Raw genomic sequence first — 27,988 nt, forward strand, 5'->3', positions numbered from 1 at the left:
ATGAAAGGAAGCTAACAGACCATTTGGAATAATAAGTACGTATTGATGGACAAAATATAATATGATTCAGATATTTCTTAGGCCAGCAGAGAAGGCCTTGAAGGCCCTGACGACCCGCCACTGGTTTCAGCCTTGTGTGTCACCCAACTGTTTTCAATTTCCTCTTCACCCATGTCTGTGTATTTAATGCCCCTTTGTTCTTTAATTTTCCTGTTGCATCCTTGTCACGTCAATGTTAGGGATGTGTCCCAGGTATGCTTAATCTTTTGGTAGATTTTTGTAATTTTGGATTCCCTGCTTTTGTTTGCACTTTGCTTTTGGTCTCTTTAATTAAAACCCTTTGAGTATAGCATTGTCCTGGTGTCCCTGTTTAATTGGTTCCATGCCCCTATTTTAACATCTCCACGCCAGCGCTGCGTTGCGTGACAGTTGCAGCCACATGGTGCCCCTCATTTTGCACCACTTGAGTCAAGAAACACCCTAATCAAGGATATTTTCAATGCAGATGTCAAAATCCTGTGAACTGACATTGATTGATCATGTTTCAGTGCCAATATTAGCAATAGATATCCCATCCATTTGGACAGACAAGACTTGACCGTGTATATTTCTTAAAGCAACTCTCATTCATCTACCATTGTTAATGGCATCCAAAGGGTGAATTCAAACATACTACATAAAACAAAGGAGAAAAACAGAAGGGGGGTTTTCCGTACGTTATCTAAGGCTTCTTGTACCACAGCTTCACTCTCATTGTCCAAGGCAGATGTGGCCATGTCGAGGAGCAGAATGCGAGGGTTCCTAACCAGTGCCCGGGCAATTGCAATTCGCTGCTTCTGACCGCCACTCATCTGTCCGCCTCCTTCGCCTACCAGGGTGTTGAATTTCTGTGAAATTAAATCAAATTATTTTATGTTATGTAAATCCGCCAAATGTTTCATGGATCCCCAACCTGAGGTAAATCCATGATGAAGTTGTATGCGTTAGCTTCTTTGGTAGCGGTGATGATGTCATCCATTGAAACGCCAGGTCGACCATAACGTATATTCTCTGCAATGGTGGTGGCAAAGAGCACGGGCTCCTGCTCGACAATTCCAATGAGTGAGCGCAGCCACTGGATGTTCAAACCACGGATGTCATGACCATCCATGGTCACCTGAGAAGTAGAAAGCAGCTGGTTGCTGCTGATTTTTTTAACCCTACCAAAATGTTATACTGACTAAGATTAGTCTTCTATTTTCCATTATGAAATGTAAGTGTTCAAGTCTAGTAAAAGCGGGAAAATTAGGCTGTACGGACCGACTTTCAGAGGAATTAAACCATTTATCACCTTCATGGGCTGGTCATTTTTATAATGACAATTTTCAGTCCCTTCATGCGTAAATAGCACATAAAGATTCTGGTTGTGAATATGCTCTGTCTTGATCCTACCATTCCCTGTTTGGGGTCGTAGAAGCGCTGAATAAGCTGGACTGCGGTGCTTTTCCCGGCTCCGCTCGGCCCAACAAAAGCAGTAGTTTCGCCCGACTTCACTTGGACACTGAGTTTGTCCAAGATCTGGGGAGAAGATGGCACAGCAAAACAGTACTGTTCCTTAATAAATATACATATATTTATATTTAAAACAATATACCCATGAAAATCCTAAAAGTGTGAAAGGTAATATTTAGGTTTAAAACAAAAAGGAGAAGCAAAGTTTAGAGGACACCGGTGTCAAACCCACAGCTCAGGGGCCAGTTCCAGCCCCTGATATCATTTTGTGTGGTCCATGAAAGTGCAACGTGTGTTTACTTCATGTTTTTATCTGAATATAGTTCAATTTTTGTAGTTCTTTTTGAAGGATATTTACTGTTTTCTCACCTTTTCATGTAAAAATATAATTTAAAAAAGAACATTCAGTCATCCATCTTCAACACTGTGATCCCTGTCATAGTCACAGGTGGTTGGAGCCTATCCTAGTTGACTTTGAGCAAAAGGCAGTCCACACTGAAACTGGTTCCTACTTAGTTGTTGGACACACAGAGACAAACAAATCATTTGCACTCAATCACACCACCACTGAGTGGGTAACAAATTGTTAGGGTTAGTTGGGGTTTTGTTAAGCTTTTTTCGCTGGTGTATCCCCTGCATTGTTTGCTTCATGCCATGTTACCACGCTATGTTCCATGTTCCTCCTTTCCCCATGTCTTCCCGTCAGGTTTGATTTTCTTATTTATAAGTCGTTGTTATTTTTGTAAAACCCCTATCTCCTCAGTCATGATTTTTTTTGTTAGAGTACTCCATGTCCTTGTTCCTGTGATCGCACGTTTCGTTGAAAGACGTTTGGTCCCCGGACGTTTGGTCGACCGGACATTTGGTCGAACGGACGTTTGGTCGAACGGACGTTTGGTCGAACGGACGTTTGGTCGAACGGACGTTTGGTCGAACGGACGTTTGTTAGAACGGACGTTTGGTCGCCGGGTTGTTACTGTTGAAACCAGCTCTCAAAATTATAATCATGAGAGAGAGTTTAATATCTAAATATCTAATATCAAAATAACAACAGTAAACTCTCTGTCATAATTTGACAGCGAGCGAACCCGGCGACTTAATGTCTGTTCTACCAAACGTCTGTTCTACCAAACGTCTGTTCTACCAAACGTCTGTTCTACCAAACGTCTGTTCTACCAAACGTCTGTTCTACCAAACGTCTGTTCTACCAAACGTCTGTTCTACCAAACGTCTGTTCTACCAAACGTCCGGGAACCAAACGTCTTTCGACGAAAAGTCCGGTCACGGCATTTGGGTGCAATACTACATTCCACGCTCGATGCTGCACCCGAGACATAACAGTATGATCCAACAAGTCATAGACTCAGCGGGAAGCTGACGTCGACAACAGCCTGCCAGTTTCCTGTCCGCTGACTATTGTCAACTACCCCACTTCCCGCTTTCCGACCTGTGCTCCCGACCACGAGATAATATTCAACCTCCATCACCCTCCGCCAATCAATCTTGTTACCTTGATTTGGACTCAGATTTTCAGACTATGAAGACGATCCGGAGCTGATGAATCTGTTAGACTCAGACTCGCAGTGACTTCCTCACCCGATTTGGATTTGGATTATTTCCCCCGGAGTTATCACCCAGACACTTTTTCCACAGACCCCTACCTGGGTTCCTGTCTGGCCATCTATGATGGACCACCGCGTGGTGGCCGGTGAGGGAGCTCAGGTAGGAGTTTTGAGCACCGCCCGCTAATGACCGGGAAGCGAGACTGCTTCCATGTCCCGGAGGAGGATGACAGTCGAGCGCCGCGGCGAAGAGGGTGGAAGGAGGAATGGCTCGACACTCGAGCCCCCGAGTCGGCTCCCCGTTCAACAGCCCCACTTCCCGCCTCTCACTCGACGCCACGTGCTCGAGCGCCTGTGCCAAAGCCGCGGGCTCGAGTGCCCGTGCCGATGCCACGTGCTTGAGCGCCCATGCCGACGGCGCGTGCTTGAGTGCCCCTGCCAACGCTACGTGTTCGAGCGCCGTGCCTACGCCGCATGTTCAAGCGCCTGTGCCGATTCCCGGTTTCCATGCAGCCGCTCTGCCACTAGAGGGCGACGTGCTTCAGGACGGGCGCCCAGACGCCTGTGACCCACCAGGCTTCCAAGGTGAGACCTTCGGTTTCCTTTCATGCTCACAGGACGGGGCGGCTGGCTGACAGGACAAGGCGGCCGGCTCACAGCACCAGGCGGCCGGCTGACAGGACAAGGCGGCCGGCTCACAGGACAAGACCACTGGCTCACAGGACAAGGTGGCCAGCTCACAGGACAAGGCAACCGGCTCACAGCACTAGGTGGCTGGTTCACATGACAGGGCGGTCGGCGGCCCTTCAAGCGATCAGGACGGGGCGGCCAGCGGCCATTCAAGTGACCAGGATGGGGTGGCCGAAGGCCCTTCAAGCGATCAGGACGCGGCGGGTAAGGTGGTCGGCAACCCCCGTGTGTCCAGTCTGCTCAGAGAGCTCGACGGCCAGAGAGAACGGTGGCCTCCACCCAGTGCCCGCCAATATTTTTCTTTGGAGCAGAATTGAGTGACAGTCCCATGTTTACTGCCATTTTTCTGAGTGGAAAGCGGAATACAGGGAAGTGTCTTCCACTTGCCAGTTTCAGCGTGAATTTTGACATTTTTAGGAACATTTTTGTGTTGGATACTTAACATAAAATACCGCGATACAGTGAAGCCATCAGCAAATGCTCAAGCCGAGAAGTGGTAAAGGAAGACAGTACATAAATATAAATATTTACCAAATTTCAATTGAAAATAAAACTAAAAAGAGTACATTAGTGCCCTATGACTGACTAACAACAAATCTAGGCTGTAGTCTGACTTTTGCCGGAAGTCAGCTGGGATGGGCTCCATCACCTCACGACCTTGACCAGGATAAAGCGGTGTTATAAATGAATATTTACAGCTTTTTTACACCTTAAAATAAAAAGAATGAAACATTATTTGTAATCAAAACGGAAAAAAATAAAGAAAATATTATATTATTTTCTGTTTTTTATTAAAACATGTAAGTAAATATTCAAATATTAAGTGATTATTTTCTAACAGACGGCTCAGAAAAGATGATTTGGATCATTTTCAGGTTCACAATGTCCAACTGATTTATCGAGTTTCAAAAAGGTTGTTGGATCATCTTTGATTAATCAGTTGATTAATCACAGCAGCCATACTTGACTGTCATAAATGCCTTTGAAGGTGTCAGGCCCAAGACCAGACTGGTGGCTGGTTACACCTGCCATCCAATCACAGGTCCAGCCCCTAATGACTCAAGCAGTACCAAGTGCGGTTCATCAGTCAGCAAGAAGTATTTAAAGCCGATCAGATAGTGACCAGGCCGCTGGATCGTTTTAATCAGTTAACTTGTGGTAACTCAGTGGTGGTCCGTGATTTCCTAGCAATGCCTTCAACTGTCGGAATCAATCCAACTCTCAAAAACTATTTTATGGCTATAAAACCACTACTGCAGCTACAGCTGCGACACATAAAAAAGCATCAATAATAACCTCATACATTTGAAATATTATTTAGGAGTATAGCCATATTTTACTCACCAAAAATCCTTTTTACCTGTACACAAAATCCATCCTACATTCTTTCCTCCTTCTTTTCTATTGCCATCGAAGCTAATGCTGAAAGTTGAGCCTGTCCTGTCGTATTTCTGGCATACGTTTTTATTCAATTTAGTGCTGAAAATGTTCCATCCCGGTTGTGACAGGCTTGCTTGCTGCGTAGTTGTCCGACCTTTCTTAATGATGTCCAGCTTTTCTTGAAAAGTCCGTCTTGAATCCATTTCTTCTCCTCCTTCAGCCATTGCGGGTTGACAAAACCGCTATTAAATCAACACAACAATATATCTTCTTGTGCAGCTCGCTCCAGATACAGTTTGGTAGCTCTGGCTATTCCACGCTATCACTAGCCAATCATAGTTGGCGAAAGCGATGACGTATCCCTACGCCTGCTAGAAGGCAAGGACATATCCCTACGCCCGCGAGAAGGCATTGTGGTGTCGCCAACTCGAAATCTGATTGGTTAAAGCAACAGTTTTATCGACGCTTGTTTTATGCAGCAGAGCCTGCAGAACTGATTGTGAAGGTCTTAGGCAGATTTCTGACCCTGGCAACAAATAATGGCTGAAATGTGATTGGTTAGATCAGGGGTGTCAAACCGATTCCGCCGAGGGCCGCAGTGGGTCCTGGTCTTTGCTCCAACCGATCCAGTGGCGACATTTTAACCAATCAGGTGTCTTCTAAAATAAGTAGCACCTGACTTTAATTAACTGATTACACTTGCAAAAGGTATCCTCTTGTTGAGTTGGAATGAAAACCTGCACCCACTGCGGCCGTTTGAGGACCGGTTTGACACCCCTGGGTTAGATGCTTAAATATGAAAAGACACATCTGGAAGCAACGCAACCAGCGGAAAAGCAATTAGAGGAAGCTGACAGACAATTTGGAATTATTTAATAAGTATTCATAAACAAAACATAATTCACATCAGTCTGTGATTCAGATATTTTTTTTAGGCCAGCAGAGAAGGCATTGCAGGCCCTGACGGTCCACCACTGCTTTCAATAAATAGAAAGTTCCACATCCAGATTGTGCATTTGGGGTCCTCCGCCCACAATCGTAACAGAAGAAAACCATAATTACGATGTGGACCCGGACAAAGATCAAATTGACACCCCAGTTATATGACCAGGCACTCCGACAATAAACATTTTTAATATATGCGAAAACATTCAATTGTATGTTCATCAATGATAGACTCATAAAAACATGCACATAAATGCACTCTACTAATTCTACATATTTGTATTCACACAAAAAAGACTTAAAAATACCTTAACTTCAGGCCGGGAAGGGTAGTGGAAAGTGACATTGTGAAATTCAATATCACCTATCACTCTATCAAGTTTATATCCTGCTTCAGATAAACAGTCAATATCTGGCTCCTGAGAGAGAGAAAGAAAGAAAAAAAGACTTCTTAACGGTAGAGCAACTATGATGGATGACTATATTCGACCAAAAAACATTTTTTACTCTCTCAATGGTTTCAAAAATGATGGTGGCAGCTCCACGGCCTGCAGCGAAGGCCTCTAGACATGGAGAGGCCTGTCCCAAATTCATGGCCGCTATCAGAACACCAAAAAAAACCTGCAAAGAAAAAATAGCCTGAATAGGTTAACAGCAGATTTTTATCATATCATTAGCATATCAGTAACTCAAAAGTCTTATTGACTAACCCTTCGGAGGGCACTCTTTTAACTCAATGGCTACCATTGATAGCGCTACATGTCCAATCCATTTTGAATGGCAGAAGTCCATAGAGAATGATCGCATTTGCAGCTAGACATCCTAGTTTAAATGAATTGGACGCCTGTCTTTGTCAAAGCCTGGAAATGAGTTCACTAACATGAAACATAAATCTATAAGTGGATAAATACGAACTTTAGAGAGTTATTGAGGGCCATTACCAAAGTGCTATTTTGTTTTGATTCATTTCTATTTAGTAAATTAGTTTTAAGCAAATCCCAAATTTCCAAAATCTCTGATAATACAGAAAATAATGTTAATCGTAATTTAGCACAGTCATTTTCCAGCATTATAATAAGTAATAACTGTGTCTCGAGGAAGGGAGTACAATCTGGAGTAATTGCAGAAATAAACAAATAAATTAAAGGCCCCTCGATGGTGCATTGGTTCTTCTGCCTTACTTCAGTGCAGGCAGTTTGGGTTAGATTCCCTCTCGGTGGAGGTGTGAATGTGAGAGTTAGTGCTTGTCTGTTTCATTTTGCTCTGCGATTGGCTGGCAACCAATTTGGAGTGTTCCCGACCTGCTGCCCGTGGTTGGCTGGGATAGGGTCCCCCCACGCTTTAAAAACATTCATGCATTAAAATTAATTTCCTTTACAATGCTTCTATACATGAATCAACCTCTTTTTTGCCTGAACCATTAGCTTTGTATTCTCATGTGGTGACAATATGGGAAGGTGTAACCTGCAAAAGTGTCCCTGGTGAGTATTCCTCTGTGTCCACCACAAGACTGGAGCCATACCAGAAAGCCAGGCCATAGCACAGAAAGATAATTAGCCACATGTATCCAGTGAAAAAGCCCATGATCAGACCCTTTCTGATGCCCCAGCGCTGTGCTGAGATTAGGTTCTCGTCATACCTGGAGGGAACAGGAGTAGTTTACTACAGAACAAACTCTGAACGCAACTCATTTTTTTCCTATAAATGTATATGTATATCAGTGGCGGGCCGTCAGGGCCTTCAAGGCCTTCTCTGCTGGCCTAAGAAATATCTGAATCATATTATATTTTGTCCATCAATACTTATTATTCCAAATGGTCTGTTAGCTTCCTTTCATTAATTTTCCCCCTGGTTGCACTGCTTCCAGGTGTGTGTTTTCATATTGAAGCATTTAACCAATCACATTTCAGCCATTATTTGTTGCCAGGATCAGAAATCTGCTTCAAAGCCTTCACAATCAGTTCTGCGGGCTCTGCTGCATTAAACAAGACTGTTGCTTTTAACCAATCAGATTTCGAGTTGGCAACCCCACAATACTTTTTCGCAGCCATTGGCATTTTGCTTCCTGGGATACGTCATTGCTTTCACCAACTATGATTGGCTAGTAGGCGGGCCAAAGCCATAGTGAGGCAGAGGCAAACACAAATGGATTTGGTTGCAGATTTGCTCACAAAGCTATTTTCCAGACGGACTTTTCCAGAAAAAAATGGACATCATTAAGAAAGGGCGGTCAACTCCGAAGCTAGCAAGCCTGTTACAGCCGGGAAAATTGTATGTGCGCCACTTTCAGTGCGCTAACTTAGCTGCACAAGCAAATATATTGTTGTGTTGATTTAAAGCCATTTTCAAGACGGACTATGCCGGAAATTTGACAGGACAGGCTCGACTTTCATCATTAGCTTCGATGGCGATAGAAAAGAAGGAAGAAAGGAGGATGGATATTGTGTACAGTTAAAAAAGATATTTGGTGAGTAAAATATGGCTATATTGCTAAATAATATTTCAATTGTGGGCCCGGTTCTGATATCTGAAAAGCTCCAGTGTTTGTATTTAAGCTCCAGTGTTTGTATTTAATCACAAAATGCTGCTAGGAAGTGGATTTTACCCCAGTTTAATTTTTGGCGTTTCGCCATTGACGTCCATTGCTGTCTTTTCCCGGGAAAAATCACCCCCCTAGCCTGGTTGCAATGTCTCAAAAGCTCCAGTATTTGTACTCAATCAGTAAATGCTGCGAGGAAGTGGATTTTACCTCATTTTAGTGCATTTTTTGCCGTTTCACGTATGGGCGTATATGGACGTATCGACGTTCATTGCTGTCTTTTTACCGGGGAAATGATACTCCGAGCCCAGTTCTGATGTCTAAAAAGCTCCAGTATTTGTCTTTAATCAATAAATGCTATTTTCGGCTGGATTTTGCCCCATTTTCGGGGAATGTTTGCCCGTACGCCATTGACGTTCATCGCTGTCTTTTCCCGGGAAAATCACCCCCCTGGCCTGGTTTTAATGTCTGAAAAGCTCCAGTATTTGTATTTAATCATGAAATGCTGCTAGGAAGTGAATTTTACCCCATTTTTGTGCATTGATTTATTGATTGTTTTCTATGTGTCGCAGCTGTAGCTGCAGTAGAGGTTTTATAGCCATAAAATAGTTTTTGAGGGTTGGATTGATACGTTGAAGGCGCTACCAGAAAATGCACGGACCACCACTGATATATATATATATATATATATATATATATATATATATATATATGTGTGTGTGTGTGTGTGTGTGTGTGTGTGTATACATATGTATATATATGATATATGTGTGTGTATGTACAGTTGTGGTCAAAAGTTGACATATACTTGTCAAGAACATAATGTCATGGCTCTCTTGAGTTTCCAGTTATTTCTACAACTCTGATTTTTCTCTGATAGAGTGATTGGAACAGATACTTCTTTGTCACAAAAACATTCATGAAGTTTGGTTCTTTTATGACTTTATTATGGGTTAACAAAAAAAGTGATCAAATATGCTGGGTCAAAAATATACATACAACACCAATTAGCAATTTTGGTGACTTGTTGTGTCCGTGAAATGAACTTCATAGCATGGCCTCGTAACTTCTTGTGAGTGATTACAGCTGGCGATTTCTCTGAGGCCATTTACATAGGGCTCATTGGATGCAAACGCCCACAAACGCTACAATGGGAAAGTCAAAGGAGCTCAGCATGGATCTGAAAAAGCAAATCCTTGACTTGAACAAGTCAGGAAAATCACTTGGAGCCATTTCAAAGCACTTGTGGGTCCCAAGAGCAACAGTGCAAACAATTGTTTGCAAGTATAAAGTGCATGGCACTGTTTTGTCACTGCCACGATTAGGAAGGAAACGCAAGCTATCACCTGCTGCTGAGAGAAAATTGGTCAGGAGGGTGGAGATTTAACCGAGAATCACCAAAAAGCAGATCTACCAAGAATTAGAAGCTGCTGGAACACAGGTGTCAGTGTCCACAGTCAAGCGTGTTTTGCATCTCCATGGACTGAGAGGCTGCCCTGCAAGAAGGAAGCCCTTGCTCCAAAAGCGGCACCTTAAAGCTCGACTGAAGTTTGCTGCTGATCACATTGACAAAGATAAGACCTTCTGGAGGAATGTTCTGTGGTCAGACAAAACAAAAATTGAGCTGTTTGGCAACAATGCCCAGCAATATGTTTGGAGGAGAAAAGGTGAGGCCTTTAACCCCAAGTACACCATGCCTACCGTCCAAGCACAGTGGTGGTAGTGCTTCACAGAGAGTAAATATAATGAGGAAGGAGGATTACCTTCAAATTCTTCAAGACAACCTAAAGTCATCAGCCCGAAGATTGGGTCTTGTGCGCAGTTGGGTGTTCCAACAGGACAATGACCCCAAAGACACATCAAAAGTGGTAATGGAATGGCTAAATCAGGCTAGAATTAAGGTTTCCGAATGGCCTTCCCAAAGTCCTGACTTAAACCCCATTGAGAACTTGTGGTCAATACTGAAGAAACAAGTCCATGTCAGAAAGCCATCAAATTTAACTGAACTGCACCAATTCTGTCAAGAGGAGTGGTCAAAGATTCAACCAGAAGCTTGCCAGAAGCTTGTGGATGGCTACCAAAAGCGCCTAATTGAAGTGAAAATGGCCAAGGGACATGTTACCAAATATTAGCGCTGCTGTATGTATATTTTTGACCCAGCAGATTTGATCACTTTTTTTCTGTTCACCCATAATAAAGTCACAAAAGAACCAAACTTCATGAATGTTTTTTTGTGACAAAGAAGTATCTGTTCCAATCACTCTATCAGAGAGAAATCAGAGTTGTAGAAATAACTGGAAACTCAAGAGAGCCATGACATTTTAATTCTTTTGTTGTAAATAATAATATTGTGCTGTAATATTTATGTCATTTTAGTTTTTCAAGGTGTTGTCATTGTTTGATGCTTGGAGGCAATAAAACATCACTGCCGTCATACATCAGTCAATGCGTGTTTATTTCCTCCGGTGGAGATAAAAATGTTTCCTCCGGGGGAGTGAAAAACGTTTGCCTCCAGGGGAAGCGAAAAATGTTTGCTACGCAAGAATAAAGTGAAAAACGTTGCTTGAAGAAAAGCCTCTGAGAAGTTGGATAAAAAGAAGTATGTTTTCAAGGGGAAAAAGCTTGGTCGACCCGACGAGAGCATGCTCCTTTGAAAACTTCAAAATGGAGCATTCGACGGATTGAGGTGAAACCCATGGCTGATGGAAGTAGATTTCGCATGGTGACTGCGAAGCCATCGGGAAAAGGGAAGAAGATTGGTCGGCTTTCCCCTGAAAATCCGAGGGCCTGTTGGTTTGGCGTTGTAGGGTGCACGAGTCCAACAAGGCAGAGAGCGCTGCAGATCAGCGCCGTAAAAAAGCCTCATCAAGAAAAAGCAACAGTACACAGAGACAATCCAAGTGACGAAAAATCCCACCATTGCAACGGATACCAGGTCAGACTGTATTTCCAGCTTGTTTTTTGTTCTTTGAACTGGATAGATTGAACGGAATATTCTCTTCTCCTTTAAAAAAAAAAGGAAAAAGGAAGAGAATGTTGCACAACGACAGTTCGTAAATTGAAAAGGAATATGTAACCTGTTTGATTGTGAATGAATATTTCATGATAGGTCTAGAGTTATGGTTCTGTAGTTAACTTAAAGATTTAAAGATAAGTAAAATGGTAGAGGGCACTTCAGACACAAATGTCCTAGGAATAATTGAAGGTCTGGAAAGAGAGGAGACAATGTTAGAGGAAAATTTAGTGTGAAATATGAATTGTATTTATATTTAATCTTGCACACTTTTGCACTCTGATGTATTAAAGTTACTAGAATAGAATTGTATTTACACCTATTGGTTAAAATGTGCACTACACCTTTTGTACTCCACCCCCTCCTTTTGTATCAACGCCTCCTGTTTTATGACGTGTTCTTCCTCCATTAAAAACGCTGTTCAAGCTGCTTTTTCGGCGGGAAATACCTTTGAGGAGCCACAGAGTAGTCACATTCTGTGGCATCTGAATTGTTGTCTCCCCCGCCTCTGCAGACACGGCTAAAAATATCATTCTTTTTGTCTCAGTTTGTGCTCCTGTGTTCGAGTCTATTGAATTGTTGGTAAGTAGCCCCAACATTTAGATGTGGTACTCAATGAAACAGAAAGATTGGAAATTGGAGAGCGCATAGCCAAAATTAATGAAGATCTTCAAATTCATAAAATCGGGCTGTAGCCAACACTTCAGACTGAATGGCCATTGAGTCGATCAGAGAGGGAGAAAAATCCAACTGAAAACGGGATTCAATACCTTAAAGCAGAGAGTTCCAAGAGGGAAAATAAGTTCATGTGAGATTGATCAAAGATGGCGGCGCACACGCGTGCAGCGGCACTATGCTCTCCAGTTTGGTGTTTTGTTTTCTCAATCTTATCGTTATTTACTAACATCTGCGAGGCAGACTTTTTCTACAGCCGCCAGGATTTAATTACTCTCAGGAGGAGATGCGATATATCCATCACAACAGATTACCAACGGACCTACAATATCCCCGAGGACATCTCAAGACCACCGGGATCTCCGTGTATAGTCAGCCCACTCAGAGGACGACGGAGGCGGCGAAGGGAAAGAAAGCAAAAGCGCAGATGCCGGGCTGGCCTAGCTGCTAAGCTAAGGCAGCAACCACACCGAGCACCGCTTCTGAGTATCTTCTTGACCAACGCCATCCATCACCCACAAAATGGATGATTTGGAACTTCAGCTTCCTACCAACAGCTTTGTCAGGAACTGCAACGTTATTTTCATCACAGAAACGTGGCTACACCCGCAAATCCCCGAGGCCGCGGTATCGCTAGGTAGCCTGACGCTATTCCGAAACGATCGTTCGAAAGAATTAACAGGGAAAAGCAAATTGGGGGGGGGGGACTTTGCGTGTAAATACACAATGAATGGTGCTGCAATAGTAGAATCATTAACACTCACTGCTCCCCGGATTTAGAGCTCTTGGCAGTACGGTGCAGGCCCTTCTATTTACCTAGAGAGCTAACGATTGTCATTGTAATGGCTGTTTACATCCCACCGGATGCTAACGTTAGCACGGCACTTAGCCTCCTGCTAGCGGCTGTAAACAAACAACAGCTTGACTACCCCGATGGAGTCTTTATTGTCGCTAGTGACTTCAACAAAGCATGTTTAAAGACTGTTCTGCCTAACTTTATCCAGTGCGTGAAGTGTCACACAAGAGGAGATAAAACTCTAGACCATGTTTATTCTAATATCAAACATGCTTATAGAGCCACACCTAACTTGGCTGGATCAGACCATCTCTGCCTGTCCCTCACCTCCGCATACCCCCGGAGGCTAACAAAGCCAGAAATAAATATAATAAAAACATGGCCCGAGGACGCCCTTTCTCAGCTGCAGGACTGTTTTTCCCGCACTGTTTGGGAACATTTTGAACACCACAACCTCCAGGACTACACGGACACTGTACTTTCCTACATCAAAAACTGCACGGACAACGTCACTGTTAATAAACAGATACAGGTATTTCCTAACCAAAAACCCTGGATGACCAGTGAGACACAGGCACTAATCAAAGGCCGTAACATCGTCTTCAGGTCAGGGGACAAGGCACAGTACAGCGCTGCCAGAGCAGAGCTGAAGAGAGGCATTAAAAAGGCCAAGGCAGCATATACAAGGAAAATTGAGGAGCACTTCACAGGAAATAACCCAAAGAAGATGTGGCAGGGAATACGACGTATTACCAATTACAATGACAATAATTTCTGTTAACGCGGATGCCTCACACATTCTTTGCACGCTTTGAGACAATCAGACCCAGTCTCAACACATCCACCACCACCCTGCAGCAGTACACTGGAGCTTCAGGAACATGAAGACCCTGAATCTATGGCCAGCCGATCGCAGGGCACAAGGAGAGGGACAACCATGCACACACACCCATATCGAGGGGCAATTTAGAGTGTCCAATCAGCCTACCATGCATGTTTTTGGAATATGGGAGGACACCGGAGTACCCAGAGGAAACCCACGCAGGCCCGGGGAGAAGATGCAAACTTAAATGTCACAAAATTACAATTTTCTCTTGTAAATTACTGTCTTAGTCTTGTAATATTAAGATGTACTACTTCATTCTTGTAATATTAAGATGTACTACTTCATTCTTGTAATATTAAGATGTACTACTTCATTCTTGTAACATTACGACTTCAGTTTTGGAATATTACAATATATCTCTCGGGATATTAGAACGTTTCTCTCGGAATATTACAATGTATGACTCGGGAGATTCCGCCTCGTGGTTTAGTGGTTCACTCGCCTGACTTTGGAGAGGCCAGGAGCGTGCGCAATACCCGCTGGTGGCGGTATGATTTGGGGTTCGGATGGTCGTTTGTCTCTCTGGGTGCCCTGTAGCTGACTGGCGACCATTTTAGGCAGTAATCTGCCTTTCTGAAGACAGCTGGGTTAGGCTCCAGCAACCCCCGCAACTCTTTTGAGGATGGGCGGTATGAAAGATGATGACGAATGATGATGATGACTTGGGAGATCATTTTCTGTGGCCCACCAGATCATCTCTCAGAGAGGTTGGGAAACACTAAAACAAACAATCTAAAAAAAAGAAGCTAAAATCGAAGTTGTGAGGTTTTTTTATTCATTCATTTTCTGAACAGCCTTATCCTCACAAGGGTCACGGGGGGTGCTGGAGCCCATCACAGGTAACTTCAGGCCAGAGGCCATTTAGAGTGTCCAATCAGCCTACCATGCTTGTTTTTGGAATGTGAGAGGAAACCGGAGTACCCGGAGAAAAATCCACACAGGTGGACCAACCTGGATTCTAACCCAGGAACCCAGAGCTGTGAGGCTAAGGCTGCCAGGTTGTGATTTTCTTTGTCAAAAATAAATATGATCTTTTCTCCGCGTTAGCCTGATTTAAATGCTCTTATATGAATACCCTGGGGTCATGGTGGGTTAACAGAGATTTTCCAAACAAAGCTATTGTTAGTCTTACATTATTGTATATTTGCTTGCAATGAAGAAAGTGCTTCGCTTACTACATCTAAAATGCCTGCTTGCAACGAAGTAAATGCTTTGCTCCTTAATTAGACTAAACAAAAGGGAAGCCGAATACACTTGGACTGCTGGAATGTGGAGAAGATCCTTCGGCTGCACATGACCTTCAGTTGTTTTGACTATTTGACGTCTCACTTCTGTTTCCCACCCCTCCCTTGAGAGCTGAGACGTCCATTGTAACTAGGGTCCTTGAAGCTAATAAACAAGGAAAAGATGCGTGTGACGCCAGAACGAACCTGGGCAGAGACCTGAAACCTGAACCTATCATATTGGTCCGTCGAGCCTGGGAGTCAATATACCGAAGGAATCCAGGCGCTGAGTCGACATCTGGGAAAGACCGTGGCCACGGCATCTAAGACCCTTTGCGGGCTGGAATTCAGCTGAGCGCCTGGGTTTCCGACGGTTGAAGACTCATCCTAAAAGAGTTGAAGACATCTCTGGTAAGTCCACGTGAATGTTTGCATTTGTGAGGAGTTTCCGAATGTGGGGGAAGCATTCATGTGAATGTCCATTTGTGAAATGGATAAGCTTGCGTCTGGGAGACGGCGACAGTAAAACCCTGTAAATACTAGTCCCTAACAGGTGAAGAGACAGAGTATTAGTCCATAAAACTGAAGGGCGTCGGTGTCCTGTACCTAAGCCGGTCGGTACTTAAGCTCAGAGAGTGTACTTGTGTGCTGCGTGTGTAATGATAACCTAAGGAAAACAAACGAAGGTGGAAGGAAAAATAAAAATAACGGGGAAATGACTGCCCTGATTACATACCTGTTTCAAAATGGGGAGATCGAATAGCAAGGCGGCTAGTGAAGACGATCCGAAGCAGTGGCTGCCGTGTAAGGATTGGACATTTGACGAAAATCAAAGCGCTTCAAGGGTTAAACACCTAAACTTATGGAAAAACAAATATGAGTTTGCTGGCCAGCTTAATATACATAAAATAGTAGACATGCAGGTTAAAATACGCACTAAGCGGAGGGGTGATCTATATAAAATGGAGAAAGATGGATATGATACCAATTATTGGTTTTTGATGGCAAAAATACGGTGCAATGGAAATACAAAGACAATTGAGCGGAGTTGTAATGAGCATGTTGATAAAAGCGAGGCTGGAAAAGCAGAACATGCTATTTTGTTCCGCCGAAATGAAGATGATGAGACGGGTCCGGTGAGTAAAAAGAGGCCTGAAAAGGGAAAAGGTCGAGCGTAAATTATCGGAGAGTACAGCGGAGACGCAGTTGTATCCGTCGTTGCCCCCTCCGACATATGCACCAGACCGGTTGACCAGGTCAGGGGGGCCCGTAGGTGAATGGTCAAAAGCATGGGGAAAAACGCTATCCCCTCAGCCTAGTTTTTCTGAACAATATCCCATGATCGAGGTTGTTTATTGTTAATAAACAAGAAAAGAAGCTTGTGAGGTCAGAACAGAGTGGGGACTTGCCATGAGCAGTTCTGTTCTCCTTGCAAGAAGAAATCCAGAAGATTGTCTTTTCTCTTTATTTGTGCATGCATTTGGGAATGCCTATTGGTGACCTATCAATTAACTTTGTGAGTTGAATTAGAACAAATGGTTTTGCTGTTTTTGTAGTAAAACTGCTCATTTTAATGTGTTGCCTACCCAATGCAAGTTTGAGTTTGATTTATTTAATAATGGACCGCACATATTCTTATTCATGTGAATGAACATATAAATGTAACTTAATATTCATAGTCTTATAAGTAAATGCATTATTGTAGGAAATGCTTACTTAGGCAGAATAGAAATATTTCTGTTTTTTTATCTTTTTATTTATTTATTTGATCACTTCAATCAGCTGCTAAAAATCAGACCAAAGCCAAAAAAATATTACATTTATATGTCGGTCCATTATTTCAAATGCGTACCGTTGGACTTCTTTTTTTTCTCCGCCAAAAGCAGCCACCGTTCTAATCGAAGAGAGGACTTCATCAGCAATAGCTCCAGCTTTGGCATAGGCCTGCAACTCCATGCCTGTTAGCTTAGCCACAAACTGGACACAAAATGAGCAAAAATGTCAGCTCATGTAGAGTTAAACATTTCTCAAGAATTTGAATCTCCTCCAAGTACTGAGGTGCAGAGCAGATTTACATGGTATGATTTGGAAAATAAAATAAAATCTGTGTGTTGGATGCCTAAAAATGCTGTGTTAAACATGAGCATGCAAGAGCAAATTGATGTGAAGATTCTTACCAGAGCCATGAGGCCTGCACCAATACCAATAAGTGGACTTGCTGCCACAATCACAAGGGTCAACTTCCATCCTTTCACAAAGCCGATGCAGAAGCCACACACAAAAGTGGTAAAACGCTGCATGAAAATGGCAACTTGATCTGCAATGGCGTCGTTGATCTTGTTGATGTCACTATATAGTCACAGATGTGCAACGTGCACCAAATGACCCCCTTTTAGGCATATACTGAGCTAACAACCACACCACTGCAACTAACTCACTCAGACATGCGAGTATTGAGCTCTCCCACCGAAGTGCAGTCAAACCAGCCTATCTCCATCCTCATCACTTTGCTGAAGTACATTTTCCTTATGAGCTGGATCTGTTTAGCAGCAGCAGTCACCCACAATGAGATCTGTCAAACATAAGACTATCCATTATAAAAAAAAATTGTGAACGTAAAAAACTGAAAAATCTACTATATCTTTGACAAGTTTTCTTCAAGGGGGTTTTCAAGTTTATCGGTATAAAGTTAGTTTGAAAGTGCACTTCGATGATACTGAGACTAGATTACTAACTACTTACTAACCTGAAAGTATCCCAGAATGAATACCGCAGCTCCAATTCCAACATAATAGAAGGCAAATTTGGTCATTTCATATTCAATGTCGAGGATCCTGAAAATCACATGAAGTCAGAAAATCTCAACCTTGTACCTTGTATAAATCAGACATTTTTCATGGTTTGGCTGGGTTTGTGACTTACTATCAGGCATCTCATTTCATCTCATTTTCTAAAACCGCTTTATCGTCATTAGGGTCGCGGGGGGCGCTGAAGCCTATCCCAGCTGACTCCGGGCCAGAGGCGGGGGACACCCTGAATCGGTGGCCAGCCGATCGGAGGGCACAAGGAGACGGGCAACCATGCACACTCATACCCATACCTATGGGCAACTTAGAGTGTCCAATCAGTCTACCATGCATATTTTTAGAATGTGGAAGGAAACCGGAGTGCCCGGAGGAAAACTACACAGGCTACACGGGGAGAACATGCAAATTCCACACCGGTGGACCGACCTGGATTTAAACCCAGGACCCCAGAGCTATGAACCCGACGAGCTAACCACTCGCCCCACCGGGCCGCTTACTATTAGGTATGACTCATGTAGTATTTATTTTTGCAAAAGAGACGCTTTACGTGTGCTCTCTACTTCCAAAGTTAAGAAAATATACTAAAGATGAAGACCTTAATGTAGGAATTTAACCCTAATGCAGACAGGGTGCTGGAAAAGGAGTCTGGGTCAGTCTGGGTTCCATTAAGTGTTTCCCAAAAAGGCACTAATGTTGCTAATTCACTTTTCATTTATTCATTTTCAGATCCGCTTATCCTCACAAGAGTCGTAGGGGGTGATGGAGCCTATCCAAGCTGACTTCGAGGGACGAGGCAGAGGACACCCTTAATTGGTGGCCAGCCAACTGTAGTGCACGAGGAGAAGAACACACAGGGTCGGCAATAAATAATTGGTAGAAAATTATTGCAATACATTTTCATAAATATATTTTCAGCTGAGCTTTTGCGATATAAATATGTTTATTTTTATGCTAAAAAAATATCAATTAATGGTCGCCAACCAAAAATTATTTGCAGTAATTTTCTTTCATTTCCAACCATTTTCTGCACACAAATTGCGAGCATTTCTCCATCCATTCAAGGTCAAATGCTATGAGTGTGCGCAGTGCACACACATGCCACGATGTGCAATCCGCGTGATCACAAAGCGGCTAAATTTCACGAGTCGTAATCATGAGTTACTCTCACATATTGTTGCATCAAATGCTCCTTTGGAAGGTCCACCATAGTTTTTTTTTCTTTTATGAGTTAATTGAATTTATTTTGTAAATCCACAATCACAAATACAAAAAATGCAATTTTCTTCTTGATTGGGCATGGGAACATTAGGACTAAACCCCTGACCACTTGGTCTTGGTCTGGGAATTATTCATCGTTAGCGGGCAGACTATGGCTATCAGAATCTGATGTCAATTTTTCGAGTTTTTTATGGATTTTAAATGACGCAAAAGCACTATACATGCACTTTATTGCAAAAAGAAGAATTTCTTTGAAACTTTAGTTGAACACCAATTTTCTTAACGTGTAAAAGATTTAATAGCGGCAGTGCAGTTGAAATATATTGCAATAATTTTCAATTATTGCTTTTATGGCTAAAATTAAAATTAATTATTTATTTGCGCGGCCCCATGGCGCGAGTGGTTAGCGCGTCGGCCTCACAGCTCTGGGGTCCTGGGTTCAAAACCAGGTCACGTCCACCTGTGTGGAGTTTGGATGTTCTCCCTAGGCCTGCGTGGGTTTCCTCAGGGTACTCCGTTTTCCTCCCACATTCCAAAAACATGCATGGTAGGTATGTGTGTGTGCATGGTTGTCTGGCTCCTTGTCCCCTGCGATCGGCTGGCTACTGATTCAGGGTGTCCCCCACCTCTGGCCCGGAATCAGCTGGGGTAGGCTCCAGCACCCTCCTAATGAGGATAAAGTGGTTCAGAAAATTAGAGCGATTATTTCTTTGCAGCCAAAATTTAAATTATTTTTTTGGGCGAGACACATTTATTTTTGCCACAAAAATGAATTGTTTCCCGGCGGACAACCACCCAATTTAAAGTGTACAAGCAGCCTAATATGCATGTCTGTGGAATGTGGGCGGAAACCGGAGTACCCGGAGAAAACCCACGCAAGCCAAAGGAGAACATGCAAACTCCCCACACATGGACCGGCCTGGGATCGAACCCAGGACCCCAGAACTATGAGGCTAATGCTCTTACCACTCATTAATGGGGCCGCTTCACGTTGGCTTTTTCGAGAAAAAACGTTATCATTATCTTGAGCTATGGTCGATCATGAGTGATACAATTCATTCATTCCTTTTCTGAACCACTTATTCTCACAGGGGTCGCATGGGGTGCTAGAACCTATCCAAGCTAACTATAGGCAACAGGCGGGGGACACCCTGAATCGGTGACCAGCCAATCACAGGACACAACAAGACGGACAACCATTCATGCTCACACTTATACCTAGGGATTGCAACTTGTGTTTTTGTTCTTCTTTGTGCATTTTTGACCAGATGGTTCTCTGAATCAAAAAAATACAGTAACGACCAACGTACCCACATGACCTGGCCATTACAGGTACCAGGTTTGAATTGTTGCTAAAAATCCAGTATGACTGGTTGATGCCTGCAATCGTGTCAGTGTAGTTCTTCCATTGGATGGTGTTATTCACACACTCCTTCCGCTCATCACTCAGCTCATTCAGCTCAATGTCGTATTCGATGAATGTGTCAGTCAGCAGGCCAAACACCAGCAGCATGAGGGGCTGAGCTGAGCCATGGAGCACAGCGCATACGCTTCCCACCACCATCATCAGCACTTCTTTGCATGTGGCAAAACGGAACTGCATATAGTATGTATCAAAGGTGAGTTAGTATTTTAAAATGCACCAAAGCAACTATAAAAAATAATTATTTAAAAGTAAAATGCTAATTTTAAATTACTATTTTTTCTCCCACATTTACATCAATAACATTTAATTATAAAAGTACAAATTATAATTAAAAATGAAACAAAAAATATTTACAGATGGGGAAAAAGGAGTACTTATATCTTGATTTAAAAATGTAAATATATTTATGAAATGAAAAATATAATAAATTATTCGCAAATAATTCATTGAAAGAAAGAACTCGGGCCATTCTCAGGTCAAAATATCTCTAAAGGATTCATTGAATTTTACAATAGTCACATACAAAAAACATGTGTTACACTTCACGGTCAGCGGAGATATGTAATTTCCTGTTTTATTTTGCTGCAGTGCTCACCATGGCAGGCTTGTCTTATAATCATCTAAGTGTCTACACCTGTGTGTGGTTACGCTAGCCCTTATATATAGCCCTTTATGTTGTTGTCCATTGCTAGTGTGTCACTTCGTCGTGAAGCTGAGCCACAAAGACTTTCTTTATAAACCTTGGTCCTCAAACTGCCTCATGCCCAGCCTCGTGCTTTTGAGTCCAGCTGTGTGTCCAGCGCACTTCTGTGACAGAACGCACTGGCCAATATGGACTCAGCAGAGGCCTAAAAGCTGAGAGCTGTCTTGAGTGCCTCGGGAGGGAAGCCGAAGAAGCAGGAAGAACACCTCAATGCTCTTATCGGGCAGTCGTACGGTTATCCCAAGAGCAGTGCTATGGGAATGAGAGTGTGGCTCATTAGATCCAAGGTCTACAGTTGTTGCTGGGTTATCATGCTTAGGCAGCAGCAGTTAACCCTCTACCTTGCCATCTTCTCCTCCTGAACCCCTGTCGATGGCTCTTGGGTCCCACAGTATACTGGACTCCCTCACTGCTGCACCTTCTTGTTTCCGTGCGACATTTATTTTAAGCTCATGCCCCAAACATATGGGACTGATGAGGCCAAGCTGGCCTTCATGGTCTCTTACCTCACAGGGGGAGCATCTGAATTAGATTAGTTTAGTTTAAACTTTATTCATCCTGCACTCTGAACATTCACTTTGTTGCAGTAGCAAGAAGGTGAAAACACAGACACAGGAAAAGACATTGTAGACCTAAATAAAATAGATAATAAATAAATGGGTGACCATGGAGTGGTATAGAGGATCCCCAGCCTGCAGCTGAGTAGCGCTTTTCACAACAGCCCGAGGAGACAACAGTTGGAACCTTCACGAGGTGTCTCCCGAGAGGCCGCCCGCCGCGGCCTGCGAATCCAACACAACCACCCAGAACTGCCACCCAGGAACATGTCGCCCTATGTTTTTCATCCAGCCGGAGATGTCCGCCCTGCCCCACACCTTCGGTTACTCCTCCTAAGGGCAGGCGACGTCGAGGAGAACCCGGGACCTTCCTGCCCGGGATGCTCTAAGACGATCCGTCGTGACTTCACCCCACTGGTCTGCAACGCTTGCCGACGAAATTTCCACAGGACCTGTAGCAGCCTGACCCGAACCCAGATAAAGAGTCATCAAGGCTTTCTCTGCGGATCCTGTTCCGGAAATGCCGTCGTGCCGTCACTTCCGCGCACAGCCTACGTGGGACCGAAAGAAAAATGCTGTGTCTGTCCCCTACCATCTCCCCCATCCCCTGCTTGAACTGCCCCAACAAATCCCACCGCTCTTGCTCTGGACTACCTCGCTCCCAAACTAATGCAAACTGGCTATGCCCGACCTGCTCACCACCCCTGACACAACAATCCTCCCCACACCAAACAGCCATAACAATACACCAACCTATAAACGCAAACTGCCCCACCTGTAATAACAAATTAATCGTTTCACGCTCTCCCCTGACATGTAGATCCTGCAAACGTGGATTCCACCTCAAATGCGCCCCTGAAACCAGACACGCTTTAACCATACTTCGCAGGAACAATAACTGGTGCTGCCAGAGCTGTCTGAACCTGAAACCCTCCCACCCTCAACAACCCACAGATAGGATTGCCGATCTACCGGAGGCACGGAAAGCCGGTCTCACCATCCTTCAATGGAACTGTGACTACCTGGCGACCAAGACTACCGAACTGAAAGAGGTGACGGCACGTCTAAAAATTGACATCCTCCTCCTCCAGGAAACAAAACTGGGACTCGAAGACCCGACGCCTCAGCTCGACGGTTATAACGTGATTCGCCAAGACCGTGAGGGCTCAGGCACAAAACAGCGACGAGGCGGGGGTCTCCTTGTCTACCTGAGATGCGGCATCCCCTACTCCATCCTTCCAGCGTCCCCATCAGGCCCCCTCGAACTCCAGCATATCCACATTCCCATCGCCCGCAGGCGGCACCTCTCACTGGTCAACGCCTACATCCCCCCGGCGACATCGGATTATTGTCCTGCCCCCCAAGATTTCTCCTGGTTAAACTGGCTCACCACGGAGCATGGCCTGATCTGCGGGGATTTCAGCGCGCACCACCCGACCTGGGATATACTTGCCAAGACAGATCCCAGGGGTAACGCAATCCATCAATGGGTCGATGACCATGACGTAACTCTCCTTAATGACGGCGTGTGGACACGGACTGCCAGATACCAACAAGGAGCAGGCATGAGTGCCCCCGACCAAAATTCCACGTGCCCTCAATGAGTTTCCTTGGTCACATAATATCCCTGGATACAAATAATAATAATAATCGGACATAGGCCCTGTCGTCATCATCAACAACAAAAAGCCTACTTGTCATCACACCCAGAAACTGCGTATGACGAAATTGGTAGTGCTTCTCCATATGGTGCGTTTACTCGGCAAAAGACCTAAATAAGTGATAGTTACGGACTTGTAATTTGGCATTCTGCTGTCATGGATACAGGTCACTTACCTCTCACTGTCTTTCACTTACCTACTTCAGCTAGTAGGAGGCAGATCACCACCCAAACATCTTTTCATATTACCTCAGAAGGGAATGTGTGTTGTGTTACCGCAAATTTAGAGTTCTGATGGATGTGGGGAAAAAACTGTCCTTAAGCCTATTTGTCCGTACTTTGTGGGACCTAAAGCGTCTGCCAGAGGGCAGCAGCTGGAACAGATTGTGACCAGGGTGGTATGGGTCCCCTATGATGTTCCTGGCTCTGCTGAGGTAACGAGGGCTGGCAATGTCTTCCAGTGAGGGCAGAGAGCAGTCGACAATCCTCTGGGCAGTGTTAATCACTTTCTGTATGGCCTTTTTGTCTGCCGCCGTGCTTCCAGCGTACCACACTGTGATGCAGTACGCCAGGATGCTCTCTACAGTGGTTCTATAGAAGGTTATCAGAAGGTTGGTGTCCAAATTGTTCCTCCTAAGTACCCTGAGGAAATGGAGTCGTTTCTGAGCCTTCTTCACTACTGCCGTGATGTTTGTAGACCAAAAGAGCTTATCCGTGACGTGGACCCCCAGGAATTTAAAGGACTGGACCCTGTCTACACATACTCCATTTATGAGGAGTGGGGCCAGATCTGTGCCGTGTTTGCGAAAGTCCAGGATTATTTCTTTAGTTTTCGTGGTGTTCAGTGTGAGATTGTTCACCGAGCACCACAAAGACAGTTTGTTGACCTCATCTCTGTAGGCCGACTCATCCCCTCCTGAGATGAGTCCGACCACAGTGGTGTCGTCAGCGAATTTGATGATGGCGTTAGACTGGTGGGTGGGTGTACAGTCGTATGTGTACAGGGAGTACAGAAGAGGACTCAGTACACAGCCTTGAGGGGACCCAGTGCTCAGTGTAATGGAGAAGAGAGGTGGGGACCAAGTCTAACAGTTTGTGGTCGGTTGGTCAAGAAGTTCTTGATCCAGCAGCAGATTGAAGAGGATAGTCCAAGGTGGGAGAGTTTGTCAGTCAGAATGTCCGGTTTTATGGTGTTGAAGGCTGAGCTATAGTCAATGAAGAGCATCCTCACGTAGTTCCCTTGGTGTTCCAGGTAGCTCAGTGCTGTGTGTGTAGAGCAATGGCAATAGCATCCTCAGTGGACCTGTTTGCTCTATAAGCAAACTGGTGAGGGTCAACTGAGGGAGGGATTGTATCCCTGATATGGCGGGCTACCAATTTTTCAAAGCACTTCATGATCACAGGCATGAGTGCAACAGGCCTATAATCATTCATGCTGTCAATGGTTGGCTTTTTGGGGACAAGGATAATAGTGGCACATTTCAGACAGGATGGAATGATGGATCGTTGCAGGGAACAATTGAAAATTTTCGTGAAGACTCCAGCCAGCTGGTCAGCACAGGCTTTGAGCACCTTCCCAGGTACTCCGTCTGGGTCAGCAGCCTTCCTGGTGTTCACAGACCGCATTACCAGTCTCATTTCCTGTTCCCAGAACTTCAGTGTATTGCTGCAGGGTGGTGTTGGGGGTGTTGAGACTGGGTCTGATTTGTCAGTCTCAAAGCGGGCAAAGAAACGGTTCAATTCCTCCGCTAGTTAGGCATCTGCGTTGACAGACATATTATTGTTATTGTAGTTGGTAATATGTCGTATACCTTGCCACATCTTGTTTGGGTTATTTTCTGTGAAGTGCTCCTCAATTTTCTTAGTATATGCTGCCTTGGCCTTTTTAATGCCTCTTTTCAGCTCAGCTTTGGCAGCTCTATATTTTATCTTGTCCCCTGATCTAAAGGCGGTGTTACAGCATTTGATGAGTGCCTGTGTCTCATTGGTCATCCAGGGTTTTTGGTTAGGAAAAACCCGTATTCATTTATTTATAGTGACGTTGTAAATGCAGTTTTTATGTAAGAAAGTACAGAGTCTGTGTAGTCCTGGAGGTTGTCGTGTATGAAAAGTTCCCAGTTGGTGCGGGAAAAACAGTCCTGCAGCTGAGAAAGTGCGTCCTCGGGCCAAGTTTTTATTATCTTTATTTGTGGCGTTGTTTGCCTCCGGAGTGGAGTGTAAGCGGGGGTGAGAGATAGGCAGAGGTGATTTGATCCAGCTAGGTGAGGGAGGGAAGTGGCTTTATAAGCATGTTTGATGTTAGAATTGACATGGTCAAGAGTTTTGTCTCCTCTAGTATTACAATTTACGTATTGAATAAACTTAGGTAGAACAGTCTTTAAACGCGCTTTGTTGAAATCACCAGCGACAATAAAAACTCCATCGGGGTGGTCAAGCTGTTGTTTGTTTACAGCCATTAGCAGGAGGTTAAGTGCCGTGTTAACGTTAGCATTTGGAGGTATATAGATCGCCGTTACTATGACGACCGTTAGCTCTCTCGGTAAATAATAGGGCCTACACCGTATTGCCAATAGCTCTAAATCCGGGGAACAGTGAGTGTCAATGATCCTACTGTCACAACACCATTCATTATGTATGAACATGCACAGTCCTCCTCCTTTGCTTTTGCCAGTTAATTCTTTTGAACGATCGTTCCGAAAAAGCGTTCGGCTAGCTAGCGATACCGCAGCGTCGGGGATATGCGGGTGTAGCCACGTTTCTGTGATGAGAATAATGTTACAGTTCCTAACAAAGCTGTTGGGTGCAATTCGAAGTTCCAACTCATCCATTTTGTGGGTGATGGATTGGGCGTTAGTCAAAAAGATACTAGGAAGTGGTGCTTGGTGTGGTTGTTGTTTCAGCTTAGCAGCAAGGCCCGCCCGGCATCCACGCTTCTGCTTCCTGTCTCTTCGCCGCCTTCGACGTGCTTTGAGTGGGCTGGCTATCCACGGAGATCCCGGAGGTCTCGAGATGTCCTCTGGGATAAAAGTTGTGAAATCGGATATATCGCATCTCCTTCCGATAGTGATTAAATCCTGGCTACTGTAGGATAACGAACGACACCGAACTGGAGAGCATAGAGCCGCTGCGTCAGTGCGCGCCGCCATGGATCCTGCTAAGATGTGCGTGGTTCGGGATTGGCCCAAAACCACCAACAGAAAGTGGGTGTAGCAGTTCCTGGGGCTAGCTCACTTTAACTGCAAGTTTGTCAGTAATTTTCGCACTTGCAGCTCCACTACATGCCCTTATGTCACCAGCTACTCCTTTCAAATGGAGTCCTCAGGCCATTGAGGCTTTCTGCCCTCTAAAGTTTGTTTCAGCCCCGGTACTCACCATCCCTGACACACGGCACCAGTTTGTGGTGGAGGGGTGATTCTCTCAGAGATCTGAGGGTCAACCGCTTCCACCTGTGTACCCTCCTGCCACAGAAATTGACACCTGTGTGTGATTAGCCTGACCCTTAAATAGACCTCTCTGTTAATGTTTGTTGCCAGTGCATCACTTTCTCACGAAGCTGAGCCACAACAACCTTCTTAGCGTTCTGTTTCTGGAGTTTCCTGCCCAGTTCACGTTTTGGAAACAGGTGCTTTTGTGTTTCTTCCAAGAACCGACCTGAGGTCTTCTCCAGGTCAATAAACCCTGTTCCTCAAACTTCCTCTAACCCAACATCGTGCTTTTGAGTCCAGTTCTGTGTTCACCTCACCATTGTGACAATATACTTACCAGCTGAAAGAAACCAACTCTTATTGCAGGTTGCTCTTCCATTGCCCGTGCTTTTCTGCAAAAAAATGTAGGTAGGTAGGTAGGTAGGTAGGTAGGTGTGTGTGTGTGCATGTGCGCGTGTGTGTGCATGTATGTATGAATGTATATACAGTCATACCTCTACTTACGAATGACTCTGTGCGAAATTTCCAGTTTACGAAAGCTTTTTATATGCAAATGAGTGCCTCGAGATAAGAAAAATTTCCAAGTTATGAAAACACCCAAAAAGTACATGCATTCCTTATCCGTTATTTTATTTTAAAATATTGTCGCAGGTGCATTGATTTTCTGCTTGAGAAGCTCACTCCATACTGGGCTCTAATTGGCTGTCTCACAACAACCGTCCATTTTCTTGAACCCATTGTCTGCTTAACCTTATTCATGCTTGGGGAAGCTGGGGCACTCAGAGTGCCTCAACCTGAACCGCAGCATTTGGTGGGTTAAATTGTGCTGCGGGGGCAAGCGATGGGCAGTGTTGTCAGTAATAAGGACGTTGACGAGTTAGTTGGTCGATGTGCTCCAAAACGGACGCATGAGTAAATGCAACGCTCGGCAATGCACGAGGAATTCAATGAGAAGGCAGCCGAGGAGGAGGCATTCACCATCGGAAAAGCAC

At 44.3% G+C, this 27,988-nt stretch overlaps 1 protein-coding gene across 5 annotated transcripts in view; it reads right to left on the reverse strand.

Annotated features, from left to right (window-relative positions):
* The window catches only part of LOC144070653 (bile salt export pump-like), a 76,856-nt gene that overhangs the window by 42,666 nt on the left and 6,202 nt on the right, over positions 1-27,988 (reverse strand). For 2 of the 5 annotated variants that reach the window (XR_013299476.1, XM_077595083.1), the window contains 12 exons: positions 27,334-27,388; positions 20,536-20,822; positions 17,947-18,034; positions 17,639-17,772; positions 17,378-17,549; positions 17,053-17,177; positions 7,533-7,707; positions 6,576-6,689; positions 6,377-6,487; positions 1,432-1,557; positions 953-1,156; positions 717-887 (listed from right to left, as the gene is read on the reverse strand). Coding sequence is in view for 4 of the 5 variants with exons in the window: in XM_077595083.1 (XP_077451209.1) it covers positions 717-887; positions 953-1,156; positions 1,432-1,557; positions 6,377-6,487; positions 6,576-6,689; positions 7,533-7,707; positions 17,053-17,177; positions 17,378-17,549; positions 17,639-17,772; positions 17,947-18,034; positions 20,536-20,822; positions 27,334-27,388 (1,762 nt within the window). In the remaining variant the exon portion in view is untranslated. Of the gene's footprint in view, positions 1-716; positions 888-952; positions 1,157-1,431; positions 1,558-6,376; positions 6,488-6,575; positions 6,690-7,532; positions 7,708-14,419; positions 15,337-15,936; positions 16,050-17,052; positions 17,178-17,377; positions 17,550-17,638; positions 17,773-17,946; positions 18,035-20,535; positions 20,823-27,333; positions 27,389-27,988 lie in introns of those variants that run through there. The other 3 variants (XM_077595201.1, XM_077595157.1, XM_077595284.1) reach the window with 3 other exon arrangements.

The sequence above is a fragment of the Stigmatopora argus genome, chromosome 1, assembly GCF_051989625.1.
Source record: "Stigmatopora argus isolate UIUO_Sarg chromosome 1, RoL_Sarg_1.0, whole genome shotgun sequence".
In the NCBI taxonomy this organism is placed as follows: Eukaryota; Metazoa; Chordata; class Actinopteri; order Syngnathiformes; family Syngnathidae; genus Stigmatopora; species Stigmatopora argus.